Source organism: Pseudochaenichthys georgianus, chromosome 4, assembly GCF_902827115.2.
Source record: "Pseudochaenichthys georgianus chromosome 4, fPseGeo1.2, whole genome shotgun sequence".
NCBI lineage: Eukaryota > Metazoa > Chordata > Actinopteri > Perciformes > Channichthyidae > Pseudochaenichthys > Pseudochaenichthys georgianus.
In genome coordinates, this window is record NC_047506.1 from 4,067,694 (window position 1) to 4,081,592 (window position 13,899).

Sequence of the window (13,899 nt, forward strand, 5' to 3'; positions counted from 1 at the left end):
TCCTGAATGAAAAGTCAACTATAATATTAGACAAATATGAAGAAGTTAAACTTTAAACATCCATGACTTAAACACTTTATCCAGGATAAAAGCCATATAGCTGCACCTGCAAGGTGAATACAGCTGGCAAAAGAAAAAGTGTTTGAATGCGTACATTAACAGGTTTATGATATCACTGCCCCGACTAAAACACGATCTGACTTTCATTACATTTGACTAGAGTGTTTCGTCAACTTAATGTGTTGCTTAAAATTATTATTTTACTGCATACAGTATGTGACACTGAGTGTTGCACGGCCAGATACGGCTCAGCTGACAAGGTGATAAGGAAATATATGATACATTATGATGTGAATGATAATGGTTCATAAGTAGAAATGTGTTTTTCCTAAATGAAAAATGCCCAGGAGTTTCCTTTTCTTAGTGTGTGAATATTTCTTTCCTTATTTTTCAGTGATGATAACCTGAATACCCTAATCCAAAACAAGATATTTGAAGACCTTTCCTTAAACTGAAGATAATTGTCGGATTGATAAAAAATAATGGTTAGTTTCAGCCGTAGTTTCAAAGTTGTTGTAAAAATAGTATATTGCTCTTATTACATACATGCTTTTTATACCAGTCTGACGGGTTTTTTCAACCACCACCCTATAACGAAATATCTTTGAATCTACAGGTTTAGTAAGATAATATCACACTTTTTTACTTTAAGAACTGAAAAAAGGCTGTTAACAAATGCAGTGCATCAATACTCTCCACCATCTTTCTAATGCTATGTACCCATTTGTTTTCTTTAATATCTCCCATATGGTGTTGTCTCTGCAACTTTACATATAGGAGGAGGATTGCTGAGGGTTAAGGGGTTGCATCGCGTGACAGAAACAGTGACACGGGAAATGAATATGAAACAATTCTGTCTCTTCTCACACACACACACACACACACACACACACACACACACACACACACACACACACACACACACACACACACACACACACACACACACACACACCCTCTTCTCAAGCAAATATGAGTTACTGTATCCATAGCAGCTGTACACTGAAACATCTGCCAATAGTGTGATACTTGCAGCCAGTCCGTGCACTGACAGTAAAGTTGGGCAAACTGTGTTTTAAGTCTCTCGGTTAGCTTTTCAATAAAACAGTTTTTAAGGAGCTAAGTCAGGGGTGTCAAACTCAAGGCCCGGGGGCCAAATCCGGCCCGCGACTTCATTTCATGTGGCCCCATAAGAACTTGCAAAAAATACGATATGTTTATTATGCGGTTACATGCAACTTTACAGAAGCACGTTGCCAATAAACTACATGTCCCACAATGCATCCCAGAATTTGACTTTTCTTTTTTTTAAATGTCACTTATTTTATTTATTTTTTGACTTTTTTTTCAGAATTTGGCTTTTCTTTTTAAATCATTTTGTGACATTCTCATTGAAGAGACTTGCAATTATTTTCCCTAGACATCGGCATTTCAGACGTAGTTAATTATGAAGTTATTACCCTATCCCATCATAATCCAATGCAGACGCAATAATGCAATATAATACATTATTTTATATATATATTACATATTCATATATGTATTTTTATATAGTCTTAAAGTTACAACCGGCCCTTTGAGTGCAACCTTAATGCTAATGTGGTCCGCAATGAATTTGAGTTTGACACCCCTGAGCTAAGTAGTACTAAAGTTCTTTAAGAACAGTTGTATTTCCACTAAATCTCAAGATCTGCAAGAGTTGGCAAAATATTCAGACAATTGATCAAATAGTTTTTGTTATACCACAATGCTACAACACCTGTTCCTCTTTTGAGCAAGGTTTTATAGAATTATTTGTATTTTTTTGTTTTCTAATGACATACCTAATTTCCTTAAATGCTGATCTGTGACAAGTCAAAGGACGAATAGTGTTATTGAGTTAAGAGACTTTGATGAATCTTGCAAAATAGTTCTGATGATTGTTGTGGTTCAGCTTGATACATATTGGTCCAACGCTTTGTTTGATTTGGTACCCATTTATATGTTTCAGTTTCGCTCCCCTCGCCGACTCTCTCTCATGCTTTTTCTCTAAAACAAAACCTGTAGGAAAGTCTTCGTAATCAGCAATCCTTACATCATTGAAGAGCTATTCAGTTGACTTGATTTAAAGGAGCATACCAAAATAAAAACTACTGAAGTCCTGCAATCAAAGATGACTAACTAAATACAATTGTAGAATAATTAAAAGCCATAGCATGTGTTGTAAAAAGGGTATTGAGTGGTCGCAAGGTTCATAATAAAATGCAGTCCATTTACCGTTACTGACATTGGCTCAAATGTTGAAAAGTCCAAAGCAATATAATTTCTTTTTCCTTTAACTTCCGGCAGACCAGGCACAGTTAGAGCTCTGCTCTCTTCTGCCAGCTAAAAAGAAAAAGGCCTTTTTGTTTCTGCAAACATAAGTGTGTGTTTGCAGAAAGGGCAGGGAAGATACTGTAGATCTTAATAAAAGTGGTATGTGCAGTGTGAGAAAAAGTTTTTACAGAGTACTTGTCCATGGACAAGTGAGTTTGGCAATTTACTTGTCCGAATACATTTTTCACTTGTCCAGAATGGACAAAAATGTGGGGCCACTGGAATCTTCTTCTTCGCCATCGTATTTTACATTTTCCCACGGTTTTTACGACACCGCTAACGTAAGTGAGCGGTAAGCTTTTAATGCATCACACATAGGGTTGGGTATCGTTTGGATTTTAACGATTCCGGTTCTGCTTTTCGATTCCGGTTATTTTTGTTTCTCGATTCCGGTTCTTTGAGAGGGTAAAAATAAGTCCCATGACAAACTGGGAGAAAAATATATTTATGAAAACATTAAGTAAAATCTGTATTCCTATTTACAAATCACTTCATACTGTTTAATTTCTTTCGGTTATTGAATACAATTATATAAAAATAATCTCTGCATTGTTTAGTTAGTTCTAAGTGGTGCAGTTTGAGAATGTACAGTTGGCCCAGTCTCCTCTGATGTTACACTGCAACCTGCCTGTGAGACAGAGTCCAACCACACATGTCCAACACATAGGACATATAATAATAATAATGACACATTAGATGTATAGCCTAGAGGCCTAGCGCTTTTCTACAACTCAAAGACGCTTGCACGCTTACACATGTCCTGCAATCAGGGCCACTATTATTAATAGAAGTTGTTTATTTGCATTAATTATATTTTAATCTTTTTGAGAATAGTATTTGGCAGGAAATGCAGACGTATTCACCTGTAAACGCATACTGAACGACATACATGCACAACCATTTACCTCACTGCATAAAAAAGTGTTGATAATAATAATAATAAACAGGAATTATATTTATATTATTATATTAGCCTACTTTGTTTCGAAGAAAAAAAAAAGTTAACTCCTGTCGGTTGGGGGGGGGGGCCTCATCTCACAATGTCACTTGGGGCCCCAAGTTGGCCAGGGGCGGCCCTGCCTGCAATACACATGCTGCAGCTGCTCACTGTTTGTAAAAGTAAATAAATAGTATTTTCATTTCAATAATGTACTTTCTATACCCTGCTTCATAAACAATACTGACATCCCTGTGCTCCTCCGAGTCTGGGGGTCCGGGAATGTGAGGACAGGGCGAGGACACAGACAGGGAGGCTACTTCATAAAGGAAATGGCGGGCAATATTAACAACATAGGAGTTAAAACGCTTAATAACCTTCATTATGTGTTAGAGAAAGAACATAAGAAAGTTTGACAAAGATTAGGCTGTTAAACGGGCAGAAAGAGTGTGTGTAGAAAGAGAGAGAAAGACGCTGAGCTGCACCGCGCAGCGATCAGCTGATACGGAGCATAGAGAGAGAGAGAGCTGCGGTCCGCGGGGCTCGGCCTCGCCTCCTGTCCTCACAACTCTTATTAATCCCGGTACCGGACAATTGTTATTTGTTCCCACCCCGCTCCGCCCCGCCCCCGTCTAACTGTACAGAAAGCGGCGAGATGCATTTCCTTAGGAATCGACAAGCAGAACCGAAACTAACATTTCTAAACGAACAATGGCGGGCACGTACAATTTGCGAATGAGTTCTGCCTTTTGTAAACTGAATGTATCAATAATTTGTCAATAAATCAGGCCGAAAAGCGTCACTTGTCCGCCGGACAAGTCAATTGAAGGATCTACTTGTCCGATATTGTAAATAACACGTCCCGGACGGTGGGACGTGTACTTTTTCGCACACTGATGTGACGTTAATGCTGTCCACTTGTGATCAGATCATAATTAAAAGTGAATGCCAGGACTAAACAGTGCCTTCATTGAGCGGTTCATGGATGACGTATTCTTGTAGGTAGATCCACAAGTTGCACCGGTTCCCATGCCAAAAAGCCAATGGGATGGGTAAAAATAACGTCTGTGGCAAATAAGGCTGTGGCGATACACTAATCTCACGATATGATACGATACACGATATTCAGCCAATGATACGATATATATCACGATATTCAGCCAACGATACGATTCGATACGATTCGATATAATTCGATACACTTATATCATTTTCTGAAAGATTTGAAAGGGACAGTGTGATCTGGTGACATCTTGTGAGTGTTCCATTGACTTGGAATTGAATTAATTCGACTGAAAACTGAAAGCATCAATTATACAATATATGGCTCTGACAGAGAGTCTCCATCTTGCAAATGCTGGACAAAATGAATCAAAAGATGTGGTGAGAAAATTAGTTTCATTTATTGAAACAGTGCAAACTGTAGCTGTAAAGTGCAGTATCACAATGGACAATGGAGAATGAAAAGGTGCAGCAGGTGGCGGAACACGGGGGATTTAAATGGGACTTGTTAGAAATTAAAATCAATGTTTTGATGGCATAAAGTACCATAAACATACCGTCAGTTTAAATGCTGTTTTATACTGAAAAACCAGAAGTTGTTGTGCACAACCAGTTGTTGAGCTTTTATTCTGAAAATCCTTCATCTCCGGTTAGCATTTAGCATGTGGCTAATATACAATTTCCTATAGAGGTGAATTTAGTAGCGATATGACACGGAGTGTTGCACGTCCGAAACCTACTGATTTCAACACTACAACTATAGACGTCGAGATATTATTATTGCTGAATATTAAATGAAGGTACAGTTTATTTGAATACGTTTGTTTACAGACGTGGGTAGCATGAGACAACATTCGGAACTACCGGAAATGATACCAGCCGTGAGGTATTTTTGGAGTATTGATTACAGCGTTTAAAATGTATTAAATGAAAAGTCATGAAAGAGATAAGGAGGAGAAAAGGCGTGTTTAGTTATATATTTAATGTGCAATGTCTGAATCCTCTGTAATGCGCAACAACGAACATTGGAGACGTGGAGGGCCGATCCCCAGCAGCGCCAACCGGCCCACAGGGAGGATTCAGCAGAGGATATTTAACAGCTGGAAAGGTGGAGCTCGCTCTCTTCCCTTCGCTCACGAGAGCCAGAACACAGCTGTTTTTCTGACTGAACCATCTTCTGCTTGTAACATTACCGCGCTTTTTATTAATTAAAGTATACATTTGAACATTCTCAGAGACTCAATTAGTCTCCTTTTTAAAGCTTCTCTCCTGGACGCGAGTATAACGAACACAGTTATCAGACTTAATGTATCGATACCCGCGGCTGAAATATCGATACTTTCTCGGAAAACTAAATATCGATATATATCGCAAGATCGATTAAATTGCACAGCCCTAGTGGCAAACACATTCATGATACTTACAGCTTTTTCCAGCAGAATTATCTTCACATAAAGTGTAAACACCACTTTTGTAATTGGTAAAGCATAAATGCAATCCCTAGAACGTAAAAGCCAACATGAGGCGAAAAACTAACTACATCACCGCCGCTAAACGTAATGATATTCTGTGGTCTCATATAGACACGCTGGGAAGCTATGGACATTCAGGAGTGGGGTATTTACTGACATATTTTATGCTATAGAACACTACATGAAACTCTCTTAAACTTGTGTTAACTTTTAAGCATCCAACCAAAAAATGCATTAAAAAAAGCATCGACTTTGAGACAAGCAAAGTGAACATGCTAACCAATTTCCAAGTTTTAAGACTCTTTCCTGCCCCACTTAAATGGCAAAGTTACCCCCAATAGATCCCGATCTAATGGAACTGAAAAGGTAGGAGGAAATATTTAGGGATGCAGATACTAAGACTCAGGGACTAAACCCAGAACTCTGCTCGTACGATCAAAACGCATATTAAAGGCGACCCATCATGCAAAATTCACTTTTTGATGTCTTTTATACATAAATGTGTGTCCCCGGTGTGTCAGGGAAGTCCCAACAAAGTGTCAGAAAACAAAACCCTCTCTTCCTCCGTACCTACATCTCTAAAAACCGGGGTAAAATGGAGCTGATCCAGTGTGGACCCACGGCACTATCAGAAAGTTGCGATCAGAAACAATGCCTGAGGTGTTTTGTATGTAATTTGGTCTTTGTTCACATTAGCAAGCATCGCTAACACTCAGAGCTAACCCGTACTGGAGAGAGTATGTGTAAAAAATAAATTAAAAAAAAAGCAGGAAATAAAAAAAGGAACTCACCTTGTGGTAAAACCCGCATGAGAAAAAGTATTTGAGCTCCATACTGTTTCAGAAATAATCCTTGATGTGGTTTGGAACATGATGGCGTTTAATCACGGCAGCATTTAAGTGTATCTGCCGGTAGAATTCTGAGCAGGCACAAGCTCCCCCACAAGCTATACTCTTTCAAGCTAAGGACCCAAAATCAGCGTTTCTCGAACAGGGCTGGAACAGAGGGATATGAGGGATGTCTACAATGCACGATCTGTTTGGTATTTTTGAGCAAAAGCGAAGTCCATAGGGACTGGGATTGGCAAATGGAAGGTCACCAGTTCAAGTCCCGGAAAGACCAAGTGCTACCGAGGTGTCCCTGAGCAAGGCACCGTTCCCTACACTGCTCCCCGGGCGCCGTACATAATGGCAGCCCACTGCTCCTAACACTAGCATGGGTCAAAGGCAGAGAAACCGTTTTGTTACATAGTACCTGTACTACATAGTGACAATAAGTTGAATCTTCTTCTTCATATATCTGAGACTCATAATATATGCCTAAAAATATCATAATGGGAGACCTTTTAAGTTCCTCAAAATGTTCCTGTGGGCGAAAAGAGCCACATTCGTTCAGTCATTCAGTTCCTGCGGTACAGTCGGACAGGCCTTCTTGAGGAAACCTTTCCCCCACACTCAGCTTCCTGTTTGATGTGCTTGGGGAAGTTTTTAAGGAATCATTTACTTGGAGCTCCTTTCTCCTCCACTCTGTCACACTTCCTCGGCTCTCTTCTGTTCTCTCCCTTTTAACATGGATGCCAGACTCCGCTTCAGGTTATTACTCTTCATGTAAACCACAGCTGAACTACCGCGACCGGCAGCTGACCCGACTCTATGAAACGGATCTCTTTCAATTTGAATATTTCCCCCTGTTATTTGTGAGTTAATGGTTATTTAGCAAAATGACTAATACCCCTGCCGGTGCACGTTGCGGGCAGAGTGACTTGTTGCTCTTATGGTTAACGGCTGTGTGATTATCGGGCTTCTCCTCATCCTGCTCCCTCTGGCTTTGCTGTGTTGGGGATTTCAAAATGGCTCAAGGTCTCTGGTAAGCCTGTAAGGGACCCAGCGCCCTAATGTTGTGAAGCTTTTAGTCTTATAATATTGGTAATGAACACACAAAGTCATGGCGATTTGTCTTTCATGACTTTTGATGTCAAAATGTCGTCCAATGGTGACTTACATTTCTAAATGTGTGTTGTGGAGCAAACCTGTTTTCAGGAAAGCATTGTCAGACCTTAGATAGTAGGTTTGCTTAAAAACAGAACTCTACACAAAAGCTTAAGGGATTATCTAAAAGTTGGACGCTACAAAATCATAAGAAAAGGACCATTTTCAAATCCGACTTTTCTGTTTAGCAAATTTGGAATTACGAATAATATTATATTTCTTGAGCAGCCATATATTTAGGCTCTAGTGTTTTGGGAACTTGATACATACTAAAAAAGTTGGTATGTGTTGGCCTTTGCTGCTTTAAATGTAACCAATCTTCATATGCCAACTTTATAAAATGTCAATACTGAGACACCCTTATGTACAGTATTTTGTTGAAACTAGATGTATGTAAATAACTATTAAAAGTTGTGTAGGGGGAAATGTTTGGCCATTTTATTGTTTTTAACATTGGAACACGACTACATGAAATACAACGTTATGGCTGTACTCAAATACCATATGTTATGACTTGTATTTCATGTAGTCGTTTTCCAATGTTAAAAACAATCAAATGTTTTTATATATAGCACAACGTGTAAAGTAAGTACTCCAATGAAGTCTAATACAACATACCTAATGAAGGTTATCATGCTTCATTTCTTAAATCAACAATATGATTATTTTTGCATCTGCAAATGTGTGGTTTTCCGCAGAGGGATTACTAATATTATGTTCACAAAACGTATTCAAAAGAGAGAAGTCATACGTTTATAACCTTTATTTGAGTATGATTTGTTACAGGCCTGTTATTACCGGACCTAAAACACCTACTACTGAGCATAAACATCTTTTAAAAAAAGTTAATGTTATCTTGCTTAAAAAACACACATTCATACAGAACAAGATGCTTATAAGATTGAAATCTCCATGTCCGTTGCTTTTATAACTTTTGAATTCCCACAGGCGGATCCTGGCGTCCTGGCTGAGCATGTTGTGGGATTAAGAAATGTTTGACTGTGCTCTGTGGAGACGTGCTGAAGCCAATCAGCTGGGCCTATCAGCTGGTGCTCTCTGCCATGTTTTTATGAGTCCACACTGGAGTTGCCATGGGAACTAGCATTACCCCTCAGGAGCAGCTCCAGCGAATGTACAGTAGCTTGTCCGTGAGAAATGCTTCTGCTGGGTTTTCCAGTCGGGCAGCAAGAACAATAGGATCTGTTGAATTAAGCTGATCATGCCTGCAAGACATGTTGATTTATATTTACGCAGCTAAATAACATTCATAACACCCTGGCCTCTGGGCTTTCCCTTCCGTACAGCATACTGCACCGTCTGTCTTTTTCGATCTGTCCCTTGCCTTGCTCCTGTGTTTTTTAAGTACACATGAACACACACACACACACACACACACACACACACACACACACACACACACACACACACACAGGTTCAATTACACAGCAAGCTGATGCATCTATCCTCTGTTAACGCCCTTCATTTCTCTACTCGGAAAGCAGAGAGAATGCACTTGTTCTTGTCTTACTCCCTCACACCCCAGTATCCCCCTCCCTTCTCCTTCAGCTCTTTAGTCAATGAGAAAGTGAACTCTCCAGTGCTGTGTCTTGACGATCGCTATTTATGTCCCTCTCTGAAAGACGTACTGTGTCTGAAGGGGAAACTCCGCTGTTGGCTGAGCTGTGATCAGTGAGAGATCCTCCTTCACTGTGCACTGAACCGGGCTCTTCTGTTAGCGACAGTCAGACTGTACTCTCGTCTTCGTGCAAGATATTTGTGCTCCTCTGCCTCGGGAAGAGCAGCTGCACCTTATCACACAAATCAAATGATCTAATCAGCCATTACTGTCCTGCCCAGACAGTACGGCTGTAAACACTATCAGTATCACTTGTCGGTTGTTTTTTTGTCGGGCTGCACAATCTAATCCAAACGTGATCAAAATTGCAATAGTTGGTTGAGGCAAAATATGTAAAAGATATCAATACAAATCACACCATGTTATTCCCTTAAATATTGCAAATTGTGTCACAATTGCAATATCAGTCAATAATAATAATAGTAAATGGCTCTATTTTTCAGATGGTGCCCAATCTTTAAGTTTATTTGTTTCCTTTTACCCATTCCACTGGCTGACTTTCTGATCACCCTCAGCTGTACTTAATGGTGGATGAGACGCATATTAAATAAACATTTTAACAAAGCATTCTCTTCATCAAAGTAAGAAGGAAAATTGTTTCAAATATTGTTTTTAATTCTGCAAGCAATTTGTCGATATGTAATATAAAATATATTGTATTATTAATCGCAACTTGCAAATATCCCTTAAAATATCAAACTTTGCTAATTTAAATCGGACAAGTTTGTACATTATATGTTTATACATGTGCTTTATACATTTAAACAGACAATTTAAGCTACAGAATAATTAGATTTGTGTGAAAAACTAATCTTGAAATTTATAATGAAAATATTTCACAGTAGCCGCTCTAGATGACATCAGTAGAAACAAAGACTGGAGTGGAAGATGGAAATCAGAGAGAACATGACGCTGAAGTGACTCACACTGAATGAGTTGCATTGTGATACTAGAGGTGGAGTTTGTGTGAGACTACAACCTGCCTTGTCTTTTAAACGTCCCTTTTTTAAACTTGCTGAGACCAGAATACAAAACTCGATTTCATCCACTAAGCCTGGAGTGGTGGAAATCTCTAGGTCGTCCTCAGACAAGCCCTCCATCGTTGCTTCCAGTCGTCCCGGTTCTCCATACATCTGGCCAGTTCATTGGTACTTTGTGCTCCTACGTCATTCTTGAGTACGTCCACGTATGTTTGTGCGGGACGTCCTTGTGACCGATGCACGTGTGTTGGTTCCCAAGTGGTGGAAATGCCCATTCAAAAATATTCAGAACCTGCTGCGGAAGCCATCTTGGAGAAGTTATTGTGCTTCCGTTTTTTTTAAATATTGTTAAAGCAGGCTTTTTTCTATGACACAGTTTTTCTATTTTGCCATAGCATGGTTTTCCTAAACGATTTCCATTTATAGTGTATGCATGCTGACCGCACCTGACCATTTCCAAAGTCTCTCCAAAGACTACCGACCCCCCCCTTTCTCACAGTCAAACAAGCCTGTTTTGCGAGCGTAACATAAATTGTGTCCAGGCGTTTTTATAAGTCTCTGTGCAGCGATCTGTCCTGAATCCCTGAAACGAGTTAGCATTTTAGCACCAGACTTCCCTAGTTTTGGGTCAATGGGTTTTTCAAAGTGTTTAGTTAAATGCCTGTAAAAAGATTTGTGCTTAACACAAGCTCAAGAGATGTTTACACTGTTCCCTAACCCGACACACACTTTTAAGGTTTTGTGTCTTACAGCTGGTTGCTAACAAGTGGCTAAATCAGAGTACGAAACGAGTGCCTTCTACTTAGCGCTGGTGACGTGGAGTCCTTCAACCGTGGCGAGGTTTAACTGTAGCATTTTCCTTTTGAGGCTTTCATTTCTGCCTCAAAACAAGTGGTGCTCCTTTGTGAATATTATCTTCCTAAACAAATGTGAAAGTATTGTTAACAAAATGTAATCCCACAGAGCTTCAAAAATCCAATGGAACGATCCCATTGACTTATCGAGGCAACCAGTGCGATTCGAACCTGAGGGTTGGCGTACAAATGATGACATCCCCCGATCTTTTAAATACAGAGGACTTTTATTGTGAAAAATATACATGAATTATGATGCATGTTTCTCTAAATTAGTTTTGTTTGTGGCTATATCACAATAGCAACAATCCTAAGAATATTGCAGGGAAGAGTAAGCACCAAACATGACGGGGAATATATATTAAGAATGTATAGGAAATGAAATGCGTTTGACCACCAGTGATGACCATTGATCAGGTAGACCACCTTCAATCAGATAGCCCTGTTGTAATAACAATTACAATCTTTGCTGTGCTCGGCTGACGTGCCTCAACAAACCGAGTCAAGCCCAACCTGCACATGTGTATGGAAAAACACCATCTGTGTGTTTATGCATGTGTGCATATGCATGGTCACTGTGATGCAACATTGGAGGAATGAACTTGGTTTACCCGGCTCTATGTTGAGCCCATCAGCCCTCATGTGGTTACTCACGGGGCATTGCTTCACTCACCAAGACTGTAGCCGCAGCCAAAACAATGACTACATCGCTTTGTAACAATGCATATCTCGGGACACTAAAACCAAGATGACAAGAGGCAGGGACTCGACCGAAATGACTAAAGAAAATTTGGTCAAAATACATTTCCAACTTTTGATTTAAATTCTTGTCTAGAGCCCTCAATACGGGGATATGTAAAACCAAATGTTGCATCTTATCCTATGATATTACAAGTAGTTGGGTGTGTCATAGTGTACTTATTTATTGTTATATTGTGTGTTGTATACTGCTGTAACACAATCATTAAGTAGAGTTATCTATTACTTGATAAATACAATAACATACGAATCATACAGAAGATTTTGCTTCAAGTAAACCAAGAGTACACACAATATGGAAGAATGACCATTTCAGCGTCCTGTCATAGTAAGATGGAGACAGCGTTGGCATTGAGGTCTGGCTCACTTCCTGTGGGCATGATGGGATGCATTTCTACTCAACCGTTTGTATAAGCATTGTATAAAAATAACAACAATTGAGAATACTTGTTACTCTTTTCTGACCGTGAAGAACTTCTTAAAAACCACAGGTGGTTTGCTCTGTCGTTTTTCTACTACAATAAGTATGGATTATTCTCACTGTTGTTCTTGCCCAATGTAGAAGGTTTTACATTAGGCTGGGTGTCCAGAGAGCATCAACTTTTTCAATTGTTTCCATTGAGGAGGGAGCATATGTGGCTTCCTGGGCACAGCGTTTTTTGTTGCTTCTCCCACATTTCTCGTTCAAAATCTCTGAAGTTCTCAGAAAGTCGCTGATGTTCCCACTATCACAATCCTCCGGTTGGTGCTCATGGTGAAAAAATCCTTGATAAACTAAAAGATAGCTGCTCAAATACCGTACTTTTCGGACTATAAAGCGCACCTGCATATAAGCCGCAGCAGCTAAATTGTCCGTCTGTCTTGCTCTCGTTCTGTCTCTCGGTTCCACTTTTACTTTGGCGCGCTACCTGTCTCACTCTTTTCCGGCCTCCAGCTTTTCCTGCTGGAGCCCGTAGCTTAAAGGTGGCGGGCGCGGACCGGTCATAGAGCCCATAGAGTTAAAGGTGGTTAATTTTACCTGTAAAATCCATAGATTTAGGAGGTTCCCTAGTGGCCGTTAGCGGTACAAAAAAAATGGGGAAAAAAGTCGCGGCTTATAGTCCGAAAAGTACGGTAGATCATTAAAAGCTAAGGGGATATTACAGTACGTCATGCATTGGTGGTGAGAGCGGTGAAATGTTTTCAAGACATGGTTATTGTAGTAGTCACAACTTTTCCCAATGGAAAACCAAAAATAGAGACCACAGAAAAGGCAATATGGACACTAACTGTCTTTCCATTTCCAAATGTATCTGCACACAGTTTATCTCATTTAAATATTTTCTCTTCAGTTGATGGCAGCACTGTAGGATACTAAAACGTTCTATTTTGTTAGCGATTGGATTGGAGGACCATTTTCATACCTATTCGCAATATTGTATATATCCTGTATCCATTGATGATCCTTTTTAAATTGTCTTCTAATTCCTTTGTCGTCTTGCTTCTTTTCAGGTACTGGAGAGAGTGGCAAGAGCACCTTCATCAAGCAGATGAGAATAATCCACGGGTCCGGCTACACAGATGAGGATAAGAAGGGCTTCACCAAACTGGTCTACCAGAACATCTTCACCTCGATGCAGGCCATGATCCGGGCTACGGAGAACCTCAAGATCCCGTTCAAGTACGAGCAGAACAAGGTGTGTACCAGGTGTGAGGGTGAAAATAGGGTTGTGGTCTAAACATTTTTTAATAGATATCCAAATACATAGGATATATATATATATATAGCTTTCTGGTTAAATATGCCCATACATAAAAGAGTAGCTAATGAAATGACTGAATTGTTGAAACAGTTAAAAAAAACGGAGACGTATTTC

General features: G+C 39.7%; 1 protein-coding gene across 5 annotated transcripts in view; it reads left to right on the forward strand.

Annotated features, from left to right (window-relative positions):
• The window catches only part of LOC117445871 (guanine nucleotide-binding protein subunit alpha-11), a 52,825-nt gene that overhangs the window by 16,032 nt on the left and 22,894 nt on the right, over window positions 1-13,899 (forward strand). For 2 of the 5 annotated variants that reach the window (XM_034081780.1, XM_034081779.1), the window contains exon 2: window positions 13,535-13,719. In XM_034081780.1, the coding sequence (XP_033937671.1) occupies window positions 13,535-13,719 (185 nt within the window). The other 3 variants (XM_034081784.2, XM_034081783.1, XM_034081782.1) reach the window with 3 other exon arrangements.